Genomic DNA, 17,399 nt, shown 5'->3' on the forward strand with positions numbered 1-17,399 from the left:
TTTCGATAATGGCAGAGGTGTTCGCAATTGCAACAATTTGTTAGTTGGTTTTTTTGAGAACGAGGGTTAATAAAGTCAATATGACCAGTTGAAATAATTTCATTTAGCGTTGAAATTTGGACCAGGATATTTTTGGGCCCGTCATAGATTGCTATCAAATTTTGAAATGTGGTATTTTTCTTAACTTGTAAAATGGATGCAAATATTCTTCACAGGAATTAGTTGGCATCTGTGCTGAATGGAAATAATTACCTCTTCCTTCTGAACATCTTCCAACAGTAGCAAAATTGACGGTCCTTTGTGTCTGGCACCGCCACTAAGGATACCAGATGGATCAGTAACGTCCCCTTCCAATGTAACACACTTGCGCCGAATTTGATCATGGAACGTCACCTGACGAGCGATGTTCAAATCCTTGCCAATGAATGCGTAACCAAACACAAACTCCATAGCCGCTTGAAGCTGTCTATCGTACGATATCAGCGACAAAGCAGGTTGAACGTTTTCTATGCCCACCTAAAAATCCCATTGAGGCTATAATTAATGAAGAAACAGTAGTAACCATACCAAATCTTGTGCAAACTTTATAGTGCGTTGATCAATTTTTCCCCCTTGAATTTTGTTGAGAGGAATAAACGTCGTGCGACTTTGCAGGTTACCTCTCTCAAGCAATTTTTTACTGGTAACATCTGTGTCGACCACCACGTTGAATAACTAACAAAAAAAATTAGTAATTAGGGACAGAAACGCCACACACCTTTCCACCAGCCGCAGTCTCTAGAGCAACACCAGTTTCACGATCCCTCAACTGTATTAACCTACAAACTTGACCGTTCACACGTCCCCTGTTAAAATTGGTTTCAGGGTCTCTATATTGAAAGTTAGTGTGTCGGTTATGCGCGTCAAAATTATCTATCTTCTCTCGAAGGGCCCGTATCTCCATTCGCAGCGCCTGCCTCTGATTTTGTAGTGTCGTCATTTCCTCTTCAGAATAATGCAAATTGCCCAAATTTCTCTGTTGAACTCACATTATGTGTTTATCAACGTTTTCAGTTGTACCTACCTCCAACTGCCGAACTTCTTGTTCCATTTTCTGCATATTTTTCTTATCCCTCTCGTAGTCGGAGGTATTCGAATTCAAATCCTTTTGCTTCTCCTTTAATTGACTCTGCTGATGACTGAGCTGCATAGTCGCCTGTTTTATTTCGGTGCTCGCTTCCGCCAACTTTTGCTTGGTGCCTAAGTGAACGGTTTAAGTTAACATTTTTGATGGATAGTAATTACCCATTAGTTGATCTTGGAGAGTTTCCGTTTCACCTGCATCATTAACTTCCATACCGACACTTATTGCTTCGTACTTCCTTTGAGCGGTCGCTAAAGCTTCATTGTCAGCTAATTCCGCGTTTTTGAGTTGCTCAAATAGGCCTTGAACTTTTTGCAAGTCTTGCTCTTTCGATTTTAAAACGGCTTCGTCTTCTTTCAAATTCTGGATATGACAACGTCAACATTAAAGGTACAAGATAACGAAAATACCTTTTCGAGTTGTTTCTTCTTCTTTGCTTCGGCGGCTATGCTTTCTTTCGCGGATTTTTCAGCTGCCCGAACTTTCGCATCTGCCTTTTCATTTTCTTTTAGTTCTGCCTCCACTCTTTTCAAATTCTCGCTACCTGACTAATGATAACAAAAATACTTTAAAATCGTCTCGTGCCATGATTCATGCCAGAGTAAAAAAAATAGGTGACAATTGAAACAAAATTAAAGTGTAATATAAGTCAAGTTTCTGACAAATTTTCTGGTTGTTGAGTCCGTTTCGGTTTTTGTATTCGGTGACTATATTATGAAAAAAATTGGGTGAGAGAAAGAGAGAACTTTCAGAGCGAACCTATATAAGTCGAGCACGGCATTTTAGATCGCGAAACATTTGAATTCAACTGAAAGTTTCAGGACGAATTCGGAGGCATGGAGGCATAAGAAAGATTTGGCAACGGCGTAACCGCGAAAGTTGAAGTTAATTGCGGGTTAACAAACAAACACAGTACCGTCAATTCGACAAAGTTATTGTCGGGCGTGCTTTTTAATTCATAATGCATTATTTTACCACGAAAGCATTGTGGTCCAAAGTACAGAACGTTCATTGCGTTTATACTTGGAGAGGTTAGTTACGATAAATAAAAACAGGTTTATTAAACACATTTGTGTGCCTATCTTGTTTGACGGCAACCGGTAAAATTTCAACTACTAAATTTCTAGAAACCTGAAGCTCAGTTCCGGATTCCCTTCCCTTTCAACCAGTAGTAAAATTTACCAGGCGATACAACAGGTCCAATATTGTATTGCACAAGGCGATCCATCATCCAATTTTCCAAATTGCTGCTACCCCTTCAAAAGGAGAAAACTTTAACTAATTGATAAATGTAAGTTTGAAATTTTTGTACTTATAAAAGCAGTAGTCGATCGTTTTGGGGATTTTGGATAGAAATTATGCTCAAAATCAATTTAACATTCCTAAAGAGGTCGACCCACGGAAATTAATTCTATGAACAGATGAACAAAGGATAATAACCTATTGTCTGCCACTATAAAAAAGGTGGAAAAGGGGTAGGAATTTTTTTAAACTAATTTTGAGCATTGAAAAACAAAAATTCTTTATTCAATGTTTTGAGTGAGTAAAAGAAAAAAACTCCACAGTAAGCTAAACCATAAAAAGGTAAAATTTTGGTAAAAAGATTTGAGCTGGCAAACGGCAGATAACTCATTCAATTTTCACTTAGAAATTACAGTTTTTAAATATGGTACAAAATACTGGGCGAGTTAGCCTTCTGTAGATGACCGATAGTGCCTCTATAATATAAAATGATAATATAATTACTATAGGCTTTTCCTTAGACTGAAACAACAGACTTACCATAACCTTTTCCCTTCATGATTTTGAACCAGTTTAGGTTGCTGAAAGTCACTGTAATAAATTTATTTATTTATTGTAACACACTACTTCCACAAAATTAGTAACGCGCTTACATTGAAATTTACCCCTCAGATAGAAACATAAAGTAAGTTGTTACAACTTCTGTGAGCAAAAGAGTAATTTCAGAGTAATATTTCCCGATTTGGAAAATTCGTAGGGATTACAGAAGGCTATGGAGACATTACTGAAGAACATGTGTTGCCAGAAGCGTTTTGCTGCTACCGCTACTTGTAAGTACCAAAAGAAAACAAAATTTAAAAAAAAGTTGGATTTCAGGGTCACCTATTAGCTTTACCCTGAGATCTGATTTATAAACTTACAGACTGAATAGCCGCCGTCATTTCCTCCACTTTACTTTCAATATTTTTAATCTTTTGGTTATTGTCTGTAATGTTATCGTGAATTTGCTGCACATGTGCTTGGCCCGCTTTCAACGCTTCCTCCGCCCGCGCGCAATTCCTCTTCGACGCAATATACTGCCAGGCCTGGTAAAGCCCCAACATGTGTTCCAGTTCACGTTCGACTCTCTGAAATTCTAAATATGCGGCACGTTCTTCTCTCAACTTGTCCAATTTCGGGCCTATTTCCTCTTGCATTATCTTTGTGGGTTAACGTAACGGTTAGTACTTAAATGATGACAAATTCCTGAACTTACCTTATTTAGCTCTTCTAACTTCGCATCTTTCTTCTCAATGGTTTTTTGGGCCTGTTGTCGCTTAGTCTCGTACATTCTGGTACCGGCTGCCTCCTCTATCATTGCAAGAATCTACAAACATGGTTAGGACAATATGAGGGCATGCAAGAGTCACGTATAGAGATTATTTCGTACTTAGTATTAAAAGTCTTTGCCACACATCAATAAGCCCGTGCAATATGACAGTTGGCTAGTTTTTCCTGCAGATATACAGTGCTATTCATTAAGAAGTAGACATAGGGATTTACGTGTATTATTTTCCCATATGTCTACTTTTAAATGACAAAATCTCTTCTGAAGGACGCCTAATTTTATACAACCAAAGTAGCTTCTTAAAACAAATAAAGATCTGGCTGTCTCATTAATTAATTTGTATATTGTTGATGCAGGAAATGAAGCGCCCTTCAGAAGGATTTTGTCTTTTAAAAGTAGGCATAGGGTAAAAACACATGTAAATCCCCTCGTAAATCCCTATGTCTACCTCTTAATAAATATCACTGTATATCTACTCCATAGGAGCCTTAAGGATCAATAAAGTACTCTTAAAAATTCCTCTTGATGACTTTGTTGACGACACTTGAAATCTTTTGAAGGTTCTTGAATACCACTAAAGATCCTTAAATGCTATTAAATATCCTAAAAAACTGCACCACAAGTTGGAAAACTCTAGAAAAACCTTGAACACTTCAAGCTCGACAATCAAGGCTATTAAACGAGGAAAATTTGGGTTCCTGGCAAAAATGAAAACGTGTGAAATCTTAAAAAGTCCTACATTAATTCGTTTCCTACATTTCGATATTCCAAATCACACATTTTTAGGTATAGTGCTTTTGCAGCCACTATATCTGTCCCTTTGTCCATATATAGATTCATTGAAAGCGATCAAGAGAGATTCAAGTCTATGTAGTGCTCTCTCTTACGCGTAATAGAAACTTACCTCAGGTGGTTTCATGTTCAGTACTTTCGTAATACGTCCCTGCATGATCAAAAAATGGGGGTTATTAACGTTTAACTGTACGGAACAGAACAAGTCTTGTATTCGTTTGTTTTGCACCACAGATCCGTTTAACAAATATTTATTCTTGCCACCCATAGCCACCTGTCGACTGATCGTTATCTCCTCATAATCCTCAAAACCGGGCGGACTTTGTTGCGAGTTACGGTTGTCGAACGTTATCGATACTGTCGCTTTTGTCACTCCGGCTTGGCCAGATCGATAAATTAAATCTTGTAGGTTTCCCGCTCTCACCTGAAAATAATTGAGGTTAATTTTGCGCCAACTGGCTGTGAAGTCTACCTGACTTAAGTTTGAAATGCCCAGTACAAAGCATATCGAATCTAAAATGTTGGATTTACCAGTACCGTTTAAGCCAGTGATCGCATTGAACTCTCGATCAAATCCGTGTATTTCGGTACGTTGGCCGTAAGATTTGAAACCGTCCAGCACAATCGATTTTATGTACATTTTGTAAATTAAACTTCAATCCCTTTCAGATGATTTGCACACACAATTTGAGAGAATAAATACTGAAAATAGTGTACAAATATCATCAATGACCGTTGTAAACACTTTTGAAATGATTTCATCATTGCCAACTAAATGTAAATACAAATACAATAGTAATAGGTATACCAACATCTAAATAGAAAAGTTGCCTAAAGAACAATGAATGCAGAGGAGTATGTAAGGTTGCCTATTCACAACTGCAATACGCAGAATATGAAATTTGCCACATTCCATTTCCTACATCTTTTGGTCCTTGCTTCTTTATTAGCGATCAATGAAAGAATAATTATAATTTTAATCCAGAATGCGTCTACGCATTCTTCAGGTTTATCGTTTATATATGTTTTGGATTCCATGATTCCTTGGATATAGTTACGAATTTTTAATGCATATTTGGTGATTACAGTACAAGACACACGTTTTACATTTCATGCTTCATGGTATTTTAATGAAAAGTCTCATCGAAAAGAATTGGTTTCTACAAAGCCCAAAGTCCCTCGCGACTCGACTGCCCAAAGTCCCACGCGACTCGACTTTTCGAGATCAGGGGGTAGGGGAGTTAAATATTGACAGTGGCCTTCATGGTATTAATTAAAGGTCTCAACAAACGAAATTAATATTTCTGTCAACCACACAGTCCTCCTCCTCGACCTCCTATATCGCATGATCTGTTATACTTCCTTATACCTCAAAAATGAATAAGATTACTCACAAAGTGAAACTGGGGCCTCTTTTAAATATAGCCGTTGGTGATGCCAAAACTTTTAAAAACTAATATTTCAAAAACGGTGTGTCGGAAGAGAATACTCGCTACTCAGTACCCACAAAAGCAAAATAAATCTTCTGGACGAGACATGTGTCATGAAAATGTTAAAAATAAATTTACATTATTATTGTAAAGTATTTTTAAAGCTCTTCAATAACGTTCCGATGAATGTTCAAAAAATGTTCACTTGTTAACAATCTAATGAACGCTTTCTAAGAACGTTGTGTGAACAACAATACTTGTAGTATTTGGACATTAAAAGAACGTTTCAGGAACGTCATAGTACATTGACCAGACCAGTCTTCAGAATGTATCAATTACCCACCTGCAAAAGTTCTGCGCTTGCGCCTGGAATGTATTATACCAATCGTACCCTACGCGGATTGAAAAAAATTCAAAAGGGTCGCGAGATATACAGTGTGTTTAAGATAAGGGAATGCACAGCATAAGTAAAACGGGCACCACTAAGGAATATACACAGTCGGTTAAATTAGAAAGAAGTTATTGCGTACCTGTTTTGGGGCTTAGTAAAATGTTTTAAAAATTGGGAAATTCCGATCAGTTCTAAAGATATTCGAAAAAAAAAACCGAAATTAACCATATATTCGTTTTTTTCTGACCCTGTTTGAAAAGATATCAAAAACAAATAACTCTTCCTCTGGAACCTTTTAAGCTCCACCAGAGGGTGCCCACAGATTTTTACTGCGACGTTTTGTCTTTGAGAATCCATCATCAATTTCATATATTTTTATATGGACCGGAAAAAAGTACATACTTACATATACTTACTGTGTATTGATTAGCACCACAGTGTACCTATATGGAATCACTTATGGACGGTTAAGCTCCACCCCCTCATGATGTGATGTCACTCAACTACCTTCCTTTCAGTTCTCCAATCTGCCTCCTTTCAAAGGATAACGACTGCAGAAGACGCTTTGTGACTCATATTGCACTCATTTAAGAAACTTGGATTGTTCAGTTTCGTTTTCCTTCAGGTTTGGGAGATATCTAATTAGCCTTGTAATTTTTTCCAAAAAGAAGGAGCAATAAGTTGCTTCCGGACTCCAATGACTTTTCAATTCACTTTTAGGCGAATTTCCAGCCAACTTTTGAAAAAATCATTCTCAGCAATTATTAATTTTTTGTCTTTTGCCCCAAATGTTATCAAGTGAATGGCAAAGTAGACATTGCCACTTACAAAACTGTAAAAATTACATTTCCATTTTAAGTACTTACATTTAAGAAAAACAAGACGCATAAATTAAAACTATAATCAAAAGCTATAAAGAGAAGATGAACAGTTATTTTCTAACCGATTATATGAAGTACAACAGAATACAATAGCAACAAATGTATAACATTATGAATTAAAAACAATATCGATTACGCCGCGTATATAAAACAATTGAAAACATACTTGCTTGATGAATTATTGCAGTCTTTAGATACAGATTAACTACCCTTAATTCTGATAAAGTAAGTATTCTTTTAACATTTTTGGTAAAGGCAAAGCCGATACTCCCTTTGTTGTAATGTGCTGTAAAATGGCATCTCTACATGCCGATTGCAGTGTTGGTACTAAAAATAGAATAATTAAAAGTGATCCAAGAACACCCCGATGGTTACCTCCGTAAAGTTGAATAATTCTAACTTTTTTTGTAGTTCCATACACGTCCACAACAACATGAAGAGGTGCATCACTATAAGGTATATGCTTAACACAAGCGCCTAAGTCTTCACCGTTAATGATGTAATGCATATTGGCTTCGTGCTCGTTTATCGGAATATACATTACACCTATTTTACTACCCGTATCGGTAGGTAGAATATCACTGGAATGCTTGATGGGTTTCAAAACGTGCAGCGGTACGGTTCCTCTACATGTTCGGATTACGCCGTTATAGTTGCTCAACCTTCTATGACCACATTTTCCGTGCTTCCTTTCGTGCTCGCATTCGTACGAGTGATTGTGTGCCTTGGTTATGCCGTATATCCACGAGGTACCCTTACTCGCCAGGTCGGGTAACGCATATTGAGGAACGCCCGTTTGAAAAATCGTATACGGATCTAATTGAGTTAAACCTAGCCTCATATGCCCGCTCCATCCGCGCTCATTCTGATCAATCTCCAGTAGGAATATTTCTCCCGGCTGAAGGGGTTTTTCGCTAAAAGTTAAAGCGTTGGCGAAGCTTGTTTTACGATATGCTACTGTGTTGTCTTCTGATAATATGATGTTTTCACCGTGGTACGGATGAAACCTTGTTAGATGAGTTCTTGTATTCGACATATTTTCCTTATCTTTTTGTATGAATAAACTTGCCATCTGCAATTGGTTTTTCTGTAATTTCTCAATTAAAAGTTTCTTTTAGACTTACACATTGTTGCACCAACAACATAATTTTACTTTAATCTGCGAGAAAACCACTCATTTTTGTCTTAATAGTTTATGTTTACTTATTTTATTTATTTATTTACATGTAAACAGGGAAAGAAGAAGTAGTGGTAAAATCCCTACAGTATTCATTTAACCTAACATTTAAAGAGAGTCCTACAAACCAACACTTTTTAAAATATGGTGTAGGTAAGCAATTAAGTGATTAAAATTATTCATTTGTAATCGGAAAGTGCACAAACTCTTATTATGTAAATAATGAAGTAATTTAAATGTGTAACGTGCATCCTATAAAATAATTTGTTCGTTACTTCGTTAAACTTATATATAGGGTAAGTCAAAAGTATATAGTCAACCGATTACTCATCAGAAAAACCCCAGTTGAAAATATGACTCATTTAAATTATACGGTTATTAAATTTATAGATAGTTATAAATTCAATGATACAGTTTACGTTTTGACCATAGACATATGCTTACTCTCATATGTCTATGGTTTTGGCACCGCGTATTGTAAAGAGACTCAATTAATCTATGCCTATAATATAAGTATAATGAAATGAAGGTAAAGGAATTAATTAAACAGTGTGTCCACGGGTTGACTTCACTATACATGTAATTGATCATATCTCGTTTTGAAGAATGAGAATTGAAGAATTTTAAAGCACATTTTTACTTTTTAAAATCCAAGATGGCCGTCATAAATGAGAAAAAAAATAGTTGTATGTTCAGGTAAAGGCCATTTCGGTCAATAATACGGCAAAAGTTGTTTAGAATTATGTCCATATGAGATTTCCCAAATATCGGATCACTTTGATTAAATCAGTATTTGATTTGTAGTCTTGCACAACAACCTCAAAAACAAGTATTCTGTGTACCTAAATAAAACAAATGAATTATTATTAACTGTCATTAAGATTAAAGTGACACCTAAAACAATCTGTTGAAATGAATTATCTTTTATTGTTAAAGCGCAAAACTATAAATCAAATACCTCGTCAAATACTGATAGTTATAATCAAAGTGATCCGATATTTATTGCATACTAGCTGACCCGACGGACGTTGTCCTCTTTCCTCGCTATGCATACCTAATTAATTTGCACTGGAAAAAATTATTTCAAGAAATTTTCTGTGCCTAGCGCAGGTACCACCCGCCCCACCTGCGCATACGCGATTCGGCCCTTTTATGTCTAAGAATATGTGTCCCAAATTTGGTTTCAATCGGTTCAACCGTTTAGCCGGAAAAGAGATATTGACACACTTGCCCCAAAATCTCCCCATCTCTCCCCAGAATAATAAAAAATAAACGCACTCACTTCTACGTTGCTTGCGCCAAATGCCGTAATTTGAAAGCAATTCTGGATTTGAGTAAAAAAATGTATAGAATCTGGCCCATTTCCAGAAACCAAGGAATGCTCTGGTGGCGGTACCAATGGCGTAAATTTTGCTTGGCCACTGGCGCAACATAATCCCGGGGCTTCAGTTTTAAACTTAAAAGCCTTGCAATGTGGACACACAAAGTTCTTTGGTCTAATAGCAACGATTTACTGTAAACTGTAATCGATTGTTACGTTGTAATTAAATGCAGCTCGATAGGGATTAAAGGGGACATTTCTGCTCGTCAGTTTGACTTACCGGGTGGTGCACGGTATACCCGCAAATTTAAAAATAAGTTTGAACATTTCTGTTATTAGTAGCAATAGCCATGACTTTTTTTGTTTTATGAAAATACTAATAACAGAAATGTTGAAATTTATTTTTAAATTTGCGGGTATACCAAAAGCTTAATAAAACATGTAAAACCAGTTTTAATTCTGAACAACTTTAAACTCTACAGTTTTTTCTGTAAAATGTACAGGAGGGCAGGATATTGCATAAAACTAATTTCCCATGTTCAATCCCTATGTTCCTACTTACCGTGCACCATCCGGTATGTTTGACTTGTAGGATTATGGTACCATATGTTGGTACGTCTAATTAGTAGCATATACAAAAAACTTAAATTCAACTGAAAATAGAAATTAACTCCCTAGTGTTTCTGTATAACTATGTATACCACGTGTTTAGTCTATCAACACTTACCAAAAATGGATATTAGGTATATCTAACTTTTAATATAAAAGGCGTGATTGCGGTGAAATAACATCGACATTTCTCAAAAAACTCTCTGAAATCTGGATAAACTTCCCGATCGAATTGACAGCACACAAATTAATTTTTTGACGGATATATGCCGATCGATGTAGCTGTTAAAACAATTGCTGCCGCACCGTCAAACGCGCGATGTTTAAATAGTCGTTAAGTTTTCTCCAATTTTCCAATTTTCTGCGCGATTTTCTTAGTTTTTCTTGCCGTAAGAACCTTCTACACAGTATTAGAAAACTTAAAAAAAAAAGATGAACGAAATCGGTAAAGTCGTTCTAAAGTTATTGCGTGACCAGAAGAAACAGGGGTTCATTTTTGTATATAGAGATAAGGACATAATTTCATATTCTAAATAATTTTTCTTAATGTCAGTTTTCCGTTAGGTTTTCCGTGTTATTGACCGAAGCGGTATTTTACCTCAAGATAATAGTATATTATATTATGAGGAGCTAAAGTGATACTTTTTATGGCGAGTCAGTGTTTGATGGCCGAGCGAAGCGAGGCCAGCAAAATACTGACGAGCCATAAGAAGTTACTTTAGCTCCGCATAATATATGCTATTTTTTCTTCAAACATGAGAATAACGCCCAAATAATGGTTTCCAAATCGGAAGAAATATTAACCCGATCGTTATGGGTAGCCGTGAGCGCGTCGGCCGTGGTGACTATAACAATTGCTATAGTTGGCCATTATTAGTTTTGACGTTTTAATTGTGGACGAGTTTTTCGATTTCAAATAAAAATGAAATTGCACAAAAAATACTTTCGACAACTTTAGAAAATCCAGGTTTATCAGATGGAATGACTTCAACTACTCCTTCATTTGAAGCAGAAACCAATACAGTTTTTTGAAAATACTTCATTCATTCATTAGAAATAAGACGAGCCAAACAAAACTTGACTCTTCAAAACTTGGATGCTGCAGGAACGAAGGTTTAATTTCAATAATGGTACTTTCAACATTAACTATTATTTAAATAAATAAATAGCTTCTTTGATCGACTATATTTTTATTTCTGTTAAAATCAGAAGGAAAGATCAACGCACTTGCTAGGTGAACCAAGAACCTAATGTAAATAACATCAACTTGTCAAAGCAAAACAATGTGACACTGGCACTGAAGCGTTTTATTGCCTAGGCACTAAAATACTTCACTGCCGCTTGTTCGATTGTTCTAAAAAGTCAAACTTTAACTCAGAGTGCTGGGCTACGTAATGTCAATATTATATGACGTTTGAAGAAAAAATTGTTTTTTTTTCTCATTTGACGCGGCCATATCTTGGGTTTTAAAAAGTAAAAGTGTGCTTAAAATTCTTTTCAGACCAAGTAGGCCGGGATTCCAAAACATCAATACGAGATTCAAAAATGTTTGTTAAATTACGCACCATTACTCAATTCGGGGACACACAGTATATAAGTCCAGGAAAATGGCAAAAACGATGGGGATGGGGATGGCCATTTTCTGAGACAACCCGCTCCTTGAAATCGGAGAATTACTAGCAATGTGTTAAAAAATGAGTTAAAGTAGGGCTATTGAATGTTTGCCAGTATAGCTACTAACTATGCATGTATACCACAGCTGACTCGTCCGTAAGCTTAGTCCATAAGCTCGTCCTCCATTTTGGAGCCCACTGCCAATTAACCTCGCAATTAACCCATACAAAACGTTTCTTGCATGTATTGCGTTATCATTTAAAGAAAAACTATTGATTTTTTGAAACGTTATTATTAGCTATTGCATAAAGGTATTTGAGAAAGATTTTACACATTAACCAGATTTTCTGTGCACAGATTTGGACTGTCCCTTGACTCCAAAATGGCAGACGAGTCTGCTACCTTAATCAAGTAGGTACTGTATTTGCCGCATGACGTCACGTATGGATTTACAGTAGACTCGTCTGCCATTTCTTTCTCAAATGATTGTGTAAACCCAATTTGTAGGTTTCTATTATAAGTTATTTTAATTTTTTTTATTGTTTTATTTATTTTAATTATTTTGTCGCATAAATATAATTATTTAGATTTAATCTGTTATTTTTGGGTCACCAACTTAGTAAAGTATGACGGCGACATAATTATGATGCCGAGGGGCACACAGATTCTTTTTTTTAATCCTATTTATTTTTATAATTTTCATGTTCTTCAAGCAATCACCATTTTGTTAATATACTTAAGGCTCCTCTGTAGTCAATCCGCCATATTGGAAAAATAGCTAAACTTTCTTATGAAATGCTGCTTTTGTAGTTGAAGTCTAACAAATTCTCGGTAGTGGATATTCTTTGCAATGATGAAAAGAACGGCGGTACTTAAAAAAAATTGAAATATCGGTCTTAGTTTTTTAGGAAGATCGATGAATAGAAAAATCGTTTTTTGTAGATAACAGCCGATGTAATGAGGGTAGAAAAACGTGCAGCACCAATTTGGAAATCCGACAGTATTTATTACGGCCGTACTTAAAGATATTATTTCCATCTATTATGATATTTTAAAAAATGTTTCGCGATCTTCAGAAAGAAATCAAAACGCTAACGTAAAGATAGGCAACTCAAATTGCACTTATAACGCCTGAGGCGACAACTCATTACTTGAAAGGGAAAACAAAAGAAACTACCTGGCATTACCCTACACATTGTTTACGCCGTTCCTAATGGTACGGATTAGATAAATTACAATTTATTATTTATTTATTTGAATGCTGTTGATTTGTAAATCATAATGTCACATATTCCCGAGACGAAAAATGGATATCCTAATTATAGGTAAATTGGAAATAATGTTTTCTTTCTAAAACCTTTTGCATCCCACCAGGATGCTTCAAGAAATAAAAAAAGCCCTATAATGAGGCTGTAATAATATTTCCCTTTGACGGGGCGGGGAGTACGTACAATACTAGGTACTTCACATATTATATCATAAGTAGTGCTGAATATGAACTCTGTTTTATAACAATGCTTTCAAACTACCAGAAGCGTAGCACTTGGTTTAGTTAGATCAAATCAAATATGACTAAATTACACGTTTGTGTATATTTCCCATCTAAAATTATCAGTTTCCTCAAATAGTCCAGCATGCGGAGCAGTCAGAAGGGCCGATTCCTGCAAAATGTGGTGTAAACGATTTTAACGTTTTAAATGGTCCATTTGGGTCCAAATAACATGTATTTGAAGAGTGCACACCAATTTTTTCCCGGCACAACTTTTGGTAGCCAAAAAACCTCAAAACGTTCGGACTTTCTTCAGTTTTTCGCTTAAAACTCCAAAACGGTCCATATTTTATGAATAACACTTCTTTAGTAAATTAAAAAAAACAAAATTCTGCGTCGATAAAAAAAAACAAACAAAATCGGTCCAATAGAAAAATTTTTACAAGCGGTCAAAAAACGCCCATTTTTTCCAACTTTTCTAAAGAACTGAGTTAACCTTTTTTTAATGCGTTGTAGCTCCTAAAGGAACGATAAAATCCACTACCTCCCTCCCTAAAGATTGTAGAACATCAATCAGAGAGTTCAAAAAGTACCAACAATTTAAAATTGGACCAATTTTTGAAATTCGTTGAAAAAATAGGCGTTTTTTGATCGCTTGTAAAAATTTTTCTATTGGACCGATTTTGTTTGTTTTCTTTATCGACGGATAATTTTGTTTTCTTTAATTTACTGAAGAAGTGTTATTCATAAAATATGGACCGTTTTCGAGTTTTAAGCGAAAAACTAAAAAAATGACAAAAATTTTGAGGTTTTTTGGCTGCCAAAAGTTGTGCCGGGAAAAAATTTGTGTGTACTCTTCAAATACATGTTATTTGGACCCAAATGGACCATTTAAAACAATATAATCTTTTACATCACCTTTTGCAGGTCAAAATTGTCTGCATACTGGACTAAGGGTAAGTCTTCGTGGAAATTATCTATTTCGAGAAATGCGACCAAAAGCAAAAGATGCACATGCATTTCCATAAAGTTGCGCCCAATAGATAACAAATGGCATATAGGCATTTTTTCACTTATTAGCGGAACATAAACATAGGAAACGTCGTGGTATGTTATACATATAAAAGAAACGCTACCGATATAAATACAATTCCCCTTTTTAGTTAAATTCCTAAGCGGGATACGATAACTAATGGCCGACACTGACAATTTTATTTAAAACAAAGTGTCACTGTTTTGCTTATGTAAAGTCAAGTTAGTGAAAGTGGTGGATATAAAAAAATTCATGCACTTTTAAAAAAATTCGACTATTTATCTTTCCGTTTGAGAATACCTTTTGATGGAGTCCCACAAACTTCACATCAACTTGGTGAATTTTTTTCAAATTTCCAATACTATGTAGCGACAGAAACCGATAAATTTTTTACTATTACCTACTTCTTTTTTCAATCAACTTTATCAACAGGAATATTTGTCCCTCAAAAAATAGGAGGATCAAGTAAATTTTATTTTTACCATTGAATTCAGGGCAAAAAAGTGAAGTCATCTTACCGCACAAAAGATGTTCGGAAAAATTCTCCATGGGTTGTGCAGGATTATAAATAAGTACCTAATACGCTAAATGTACAATTGTTATTAATTTTTGAAAAGATATAAAAATCTATAAATCAGTAAAAATCATTAGAACAAATCACAAGAAATAAAGGGGTAATTAAAAAATGTTATAACAAACAATGCTAATCTAGTCCACTAATTACATGAAATACCACGTAATTTACAGAAGGTGTCATTATAGAGAAATGCAGTAAATGCATTGAATAAGTAATTTATTCAATGGTGACAGAAATAGGTATTTTGCATCTCCAGTCAAATATTGTACAGCTTTTCGATAAACTTGTTAACATAATAATTAGTCCTTGATCATTATACATGGTCTATTGTGTTTAACAATAAATGAAGAGAATATGCAAAACTGAGAAGGATAGATACATCGTTGGTTTTACTCAAGGAGATCATGTAGCAGTGTGTATTGTTGGCGGCCTAACCAATTGCAATAACACTGAAATACGAATTGACTACAGTATAGGTACTTACGTATATTATTTGTATTTTAGGAGCAACTATAACGATTTAAATTGCAACGCAATTCTTCTACAATGAATTGGTCAAAGTATAAGTTTAGTAAGCAATCTGAACCGGAGCTAATGCAGTTCTTTAAAGTAGTTGCCAATCAAACTCCCGACCCCGTTTCACCGCAAGTGAAACAGCTCTGGGAGGAAATATTACCTTTGGTGAGTGATGTTAAATTTTTCCCGTGATTGTTGCTGATTGATATTCAGGACAAAGAGGTGTTGGCTAAAATTGCATCTTTAAAAACCGTAAGTGCTGACTGCATCGAAATTATAGACAGTGATGGCGAGGAAGATCGAAGCAGTGGTCAAATTGATCATTCTTCACACGATTCTCCTTCAAATATTGTTACCAGCACAGAGGATTTCATTGATAGCGTTAAGGAGCTACTGGAAGAGGAAGAGGTCACATCCGAAGATATAATTAAAAAAATGTCTTCGTGCTCGCCAGAGCAACTAGACGAAATATTTACCATACTGTCTGACGATTTAAATTCGGAATCTACTTGGAAATTATGGAGGTCAATTTCAAACTCAGTTTGCCACGAACGCGATTTAGTGGCGTCATATTTTTGCAAATACATCCTAACTCGAAAGGTACAACTGTTTGATTTTTCTTCAAATGAATTACTCAATTAGTTTAGATGCTCACCAACGATCACACTGTTGAGAAGCTGTTACAAGAAATGCTTGCAACTTTACCTGATATTGTGAGTGTAAGTTTAGTGGACAGCTTGGTGAATACGGACGGTAAAACTTTATCTGTCCTAAGAAAACACGTGCAGATGTTATCAGACGCCCGACGCAACATATTGCTAAAGTAAGTTTATATTTTGACGATTACGTTTTCAAAGTAGATACTTTTAGTCAATTTTTGAAGACGTGCGCAACTCTTCAGGTGGAACATTTCGCAAACATTTCGTGTTTGATTTCAAAAAGTATCGACCTGACCAGCATAAATATTATAATGGAGATGATGTACAACAACGCAAAAGAATTTTCAGATGACAAAACTTTTGGGAAATTCATCATAGATATTATACCACTGTTGGGAAACAGAATTGTTAATTACGAATCGCATTTAACACATATAATAGGTGTTCACAAATCTATTTATGGATCTCAAGCTAACAAAGTGTTTGAGAACTGTTTAAATGAACAAAAGTTGAATGTTTCTTTAAGTTATGCAGTGTAGTATAGTATAATAATATGTAGTGTATACCTAATCTATTATTAAAATTGTTTAACTCAGTATATTATTGGGGTTGTCTTTTTTGTTCAAAGACTCCATGCCCAATGAATTGAGAAATATAACGTTGCGACTTGGATGAATTTTTTACTCAGACTATTCAATGCTCAGACCCAATTTCAAAATGAATACAGCGAAATTCCGAAAAGAGATGAGTCTGTACGACTATAAATATTGTGTTGATAAAATAGTAGTTTACATATCAGGTAGGTAATGTTAAGACACAAGCAGATGAAGTACCTACTCGTAGTAGACTGTAACGTAAATTTAATTACGTTACTTATATATTTACAATTAATTAACAATAAATTACACAATTTACAATTTACACAATTTATAACAGCGCCAACTATTTATTACTTCGGCGTTGAAATTGGAACTGACTGAAACACAATTCGATATGTTTATATAATAAACTCTCTTTCCTTCTCGAAAGTTCTCGAACGTTTCCGAGTATTCTAGAATGTTCTCGAACAAACACGTCAGATTTCCCGGAAAGATTGCATCACATCCGCCATCGTTCTGTATCGCCTCGATGTCTATCGAGATTTCTGAAATATTCGCAACGTATGCGATTTTCGATAAAGGGTGACCTCATCCTTTAGTAGGATTCTACAGGGTGTAA

The 17,399-nt window shown here is 35.4% G+C and overlaps 3 protein-coding genes across 8 annotated transcripts in view; 1 reads left to right on the plus strand and 2 right to left on the minus strand.

Annotated features, from left to right (window-relative positions):
- The window catches only part of LOC116159772 (structural maintenance of chromosomes protein 2), a 10,116-nt gene extending 4,871 nt beyond the window's left edge, over window positions 1–5,245 (minus strand). Inside the window, exons 1-10 of the mRNA XM_031472846.1 lie at window positions 4,957–5,245; window positions 4,597–4,908; window positions 3,621–3,731; window positions 3,286–3,564; window positions 1,534–1,671; window positions 1,285–1,486; window positions 1,064–1,239; window positions 758–1,015; window positions 568–714; window positions 253–516 (exon numbers count right to left, since the gene is read on the minus strand). Coding sequence (XP_031328706.1) covers window positions 253–516; window positions 568–714; window positions 758–1,015; window positions 1,064–1,239; window positions 1,285–1,486; window positions 1,534–1,671; window positions 3,286–3,564; window positions 3,621–3,731; window positions 4,597–4,908; window positions 4,957–5,124 — 2,055 coding nt within the window. The 5' untranslated portion in view covers window positions 5,125–5,245. The remainder of the gene's footprint in view (window positions 1–252; window positions 517–567; window positions 715–757; window positions 1,016–1,063; window positions 1,240–1,284; window positions 1,487–1,533; window positions 1,672–3,285; window positions 3,565–3,620; window positions 3,732–4,596; window positions 4,909–4,956) is intronic.
- Window positions 1–16,842, plus strand: part of LOC116159774 — a 25,927-nt gene extending 9,085 nt beyond the window's left edge. Inside the window, exons 1-5 of one of the 5 annotated variants that reach the window (XM_031472851.1) lie at window positions 2,332–2,414; window positions 15,511–15,687; window positions 15,736–16,122; window positions 16,170–16,345; window positions 16,393–16,842. In XM_031472851.1, coding sequence (XP_031328711.1) covers window positions 15,553–15,687; window positions 15,736–16,122; window positions 16,170–16,345; window positions 16,393–16,720 — 1,026 coding nt within the window. In that variant the 5' untranslated portion in view covers window positions 2,332–2,414; window positions 15,511–15,552 and the 3' untranslated portion in view covers window positions 16,721–16,842. Of the gene's footprint in view, window positions 1–2,331; window positions 2,415–8,458; window positions 8,660–15,510; window positions 15,688–15,735; window positions 16,123–16,169; window positions 16,346–16,392 lie in introns of those variants that run through there. The other 4 variants (XM_031472849.1, XM_031472848.1, XM_031472850.1 and 1 more) reach the window with 4 other exon arrangements.
- On the minus strand, window positions 7,191–8,469 carry LOC116159776 (neuralized-like protein 2). Of its 2 annotated transcripts, XM_031472854.1 has the most exons (3): window positions 8,311–8,467; window positions 7,562–8,258; window positions 7,191–7,513 (listed from the first exon to the last, which is right to left on the minus strand). In XM_031472854.1, exons 1-3 carry the CDS (start codon window positions 8,329–8,331, stop codon window positions 7,398–7,400), a joined length of 834 nt encoding a protein of 277 aa, XP_031328714.1. In that variant the 5' UTR covers window positions 8,332–8,467; the 3' UTR covers window positions 7,191–7,397. The 2 variants fall into 2 exon arrangements, with proteins under 2 accessions (XP_031328714.1, XP_031328713.1); XM_031472853.1 differs by having other exon boundaries at window positions 7,191–8,258; window positions 8,311–8,469.
- Window positions 16,843–17,399: the final 557 nt, after the last annotated feature.

The sequence above is a fragment of the Photinus pyralis genome, unplaced genomic scaffold (genome assembly GCF_008802855.1).
Source record: "Photinus pyralis isolate 1611_PpyrPB1 unplaced genomic scaffold, Ppyr1.3 Ppyr1.4_LG1, whole genome shotgun sequence".
Taxonomy (NCBI): Eukaryota; Metazoa; Arthropoda; class Insecta; order Coleoptera; family Lampyridae; genus Photinus; species Photinus pyralis.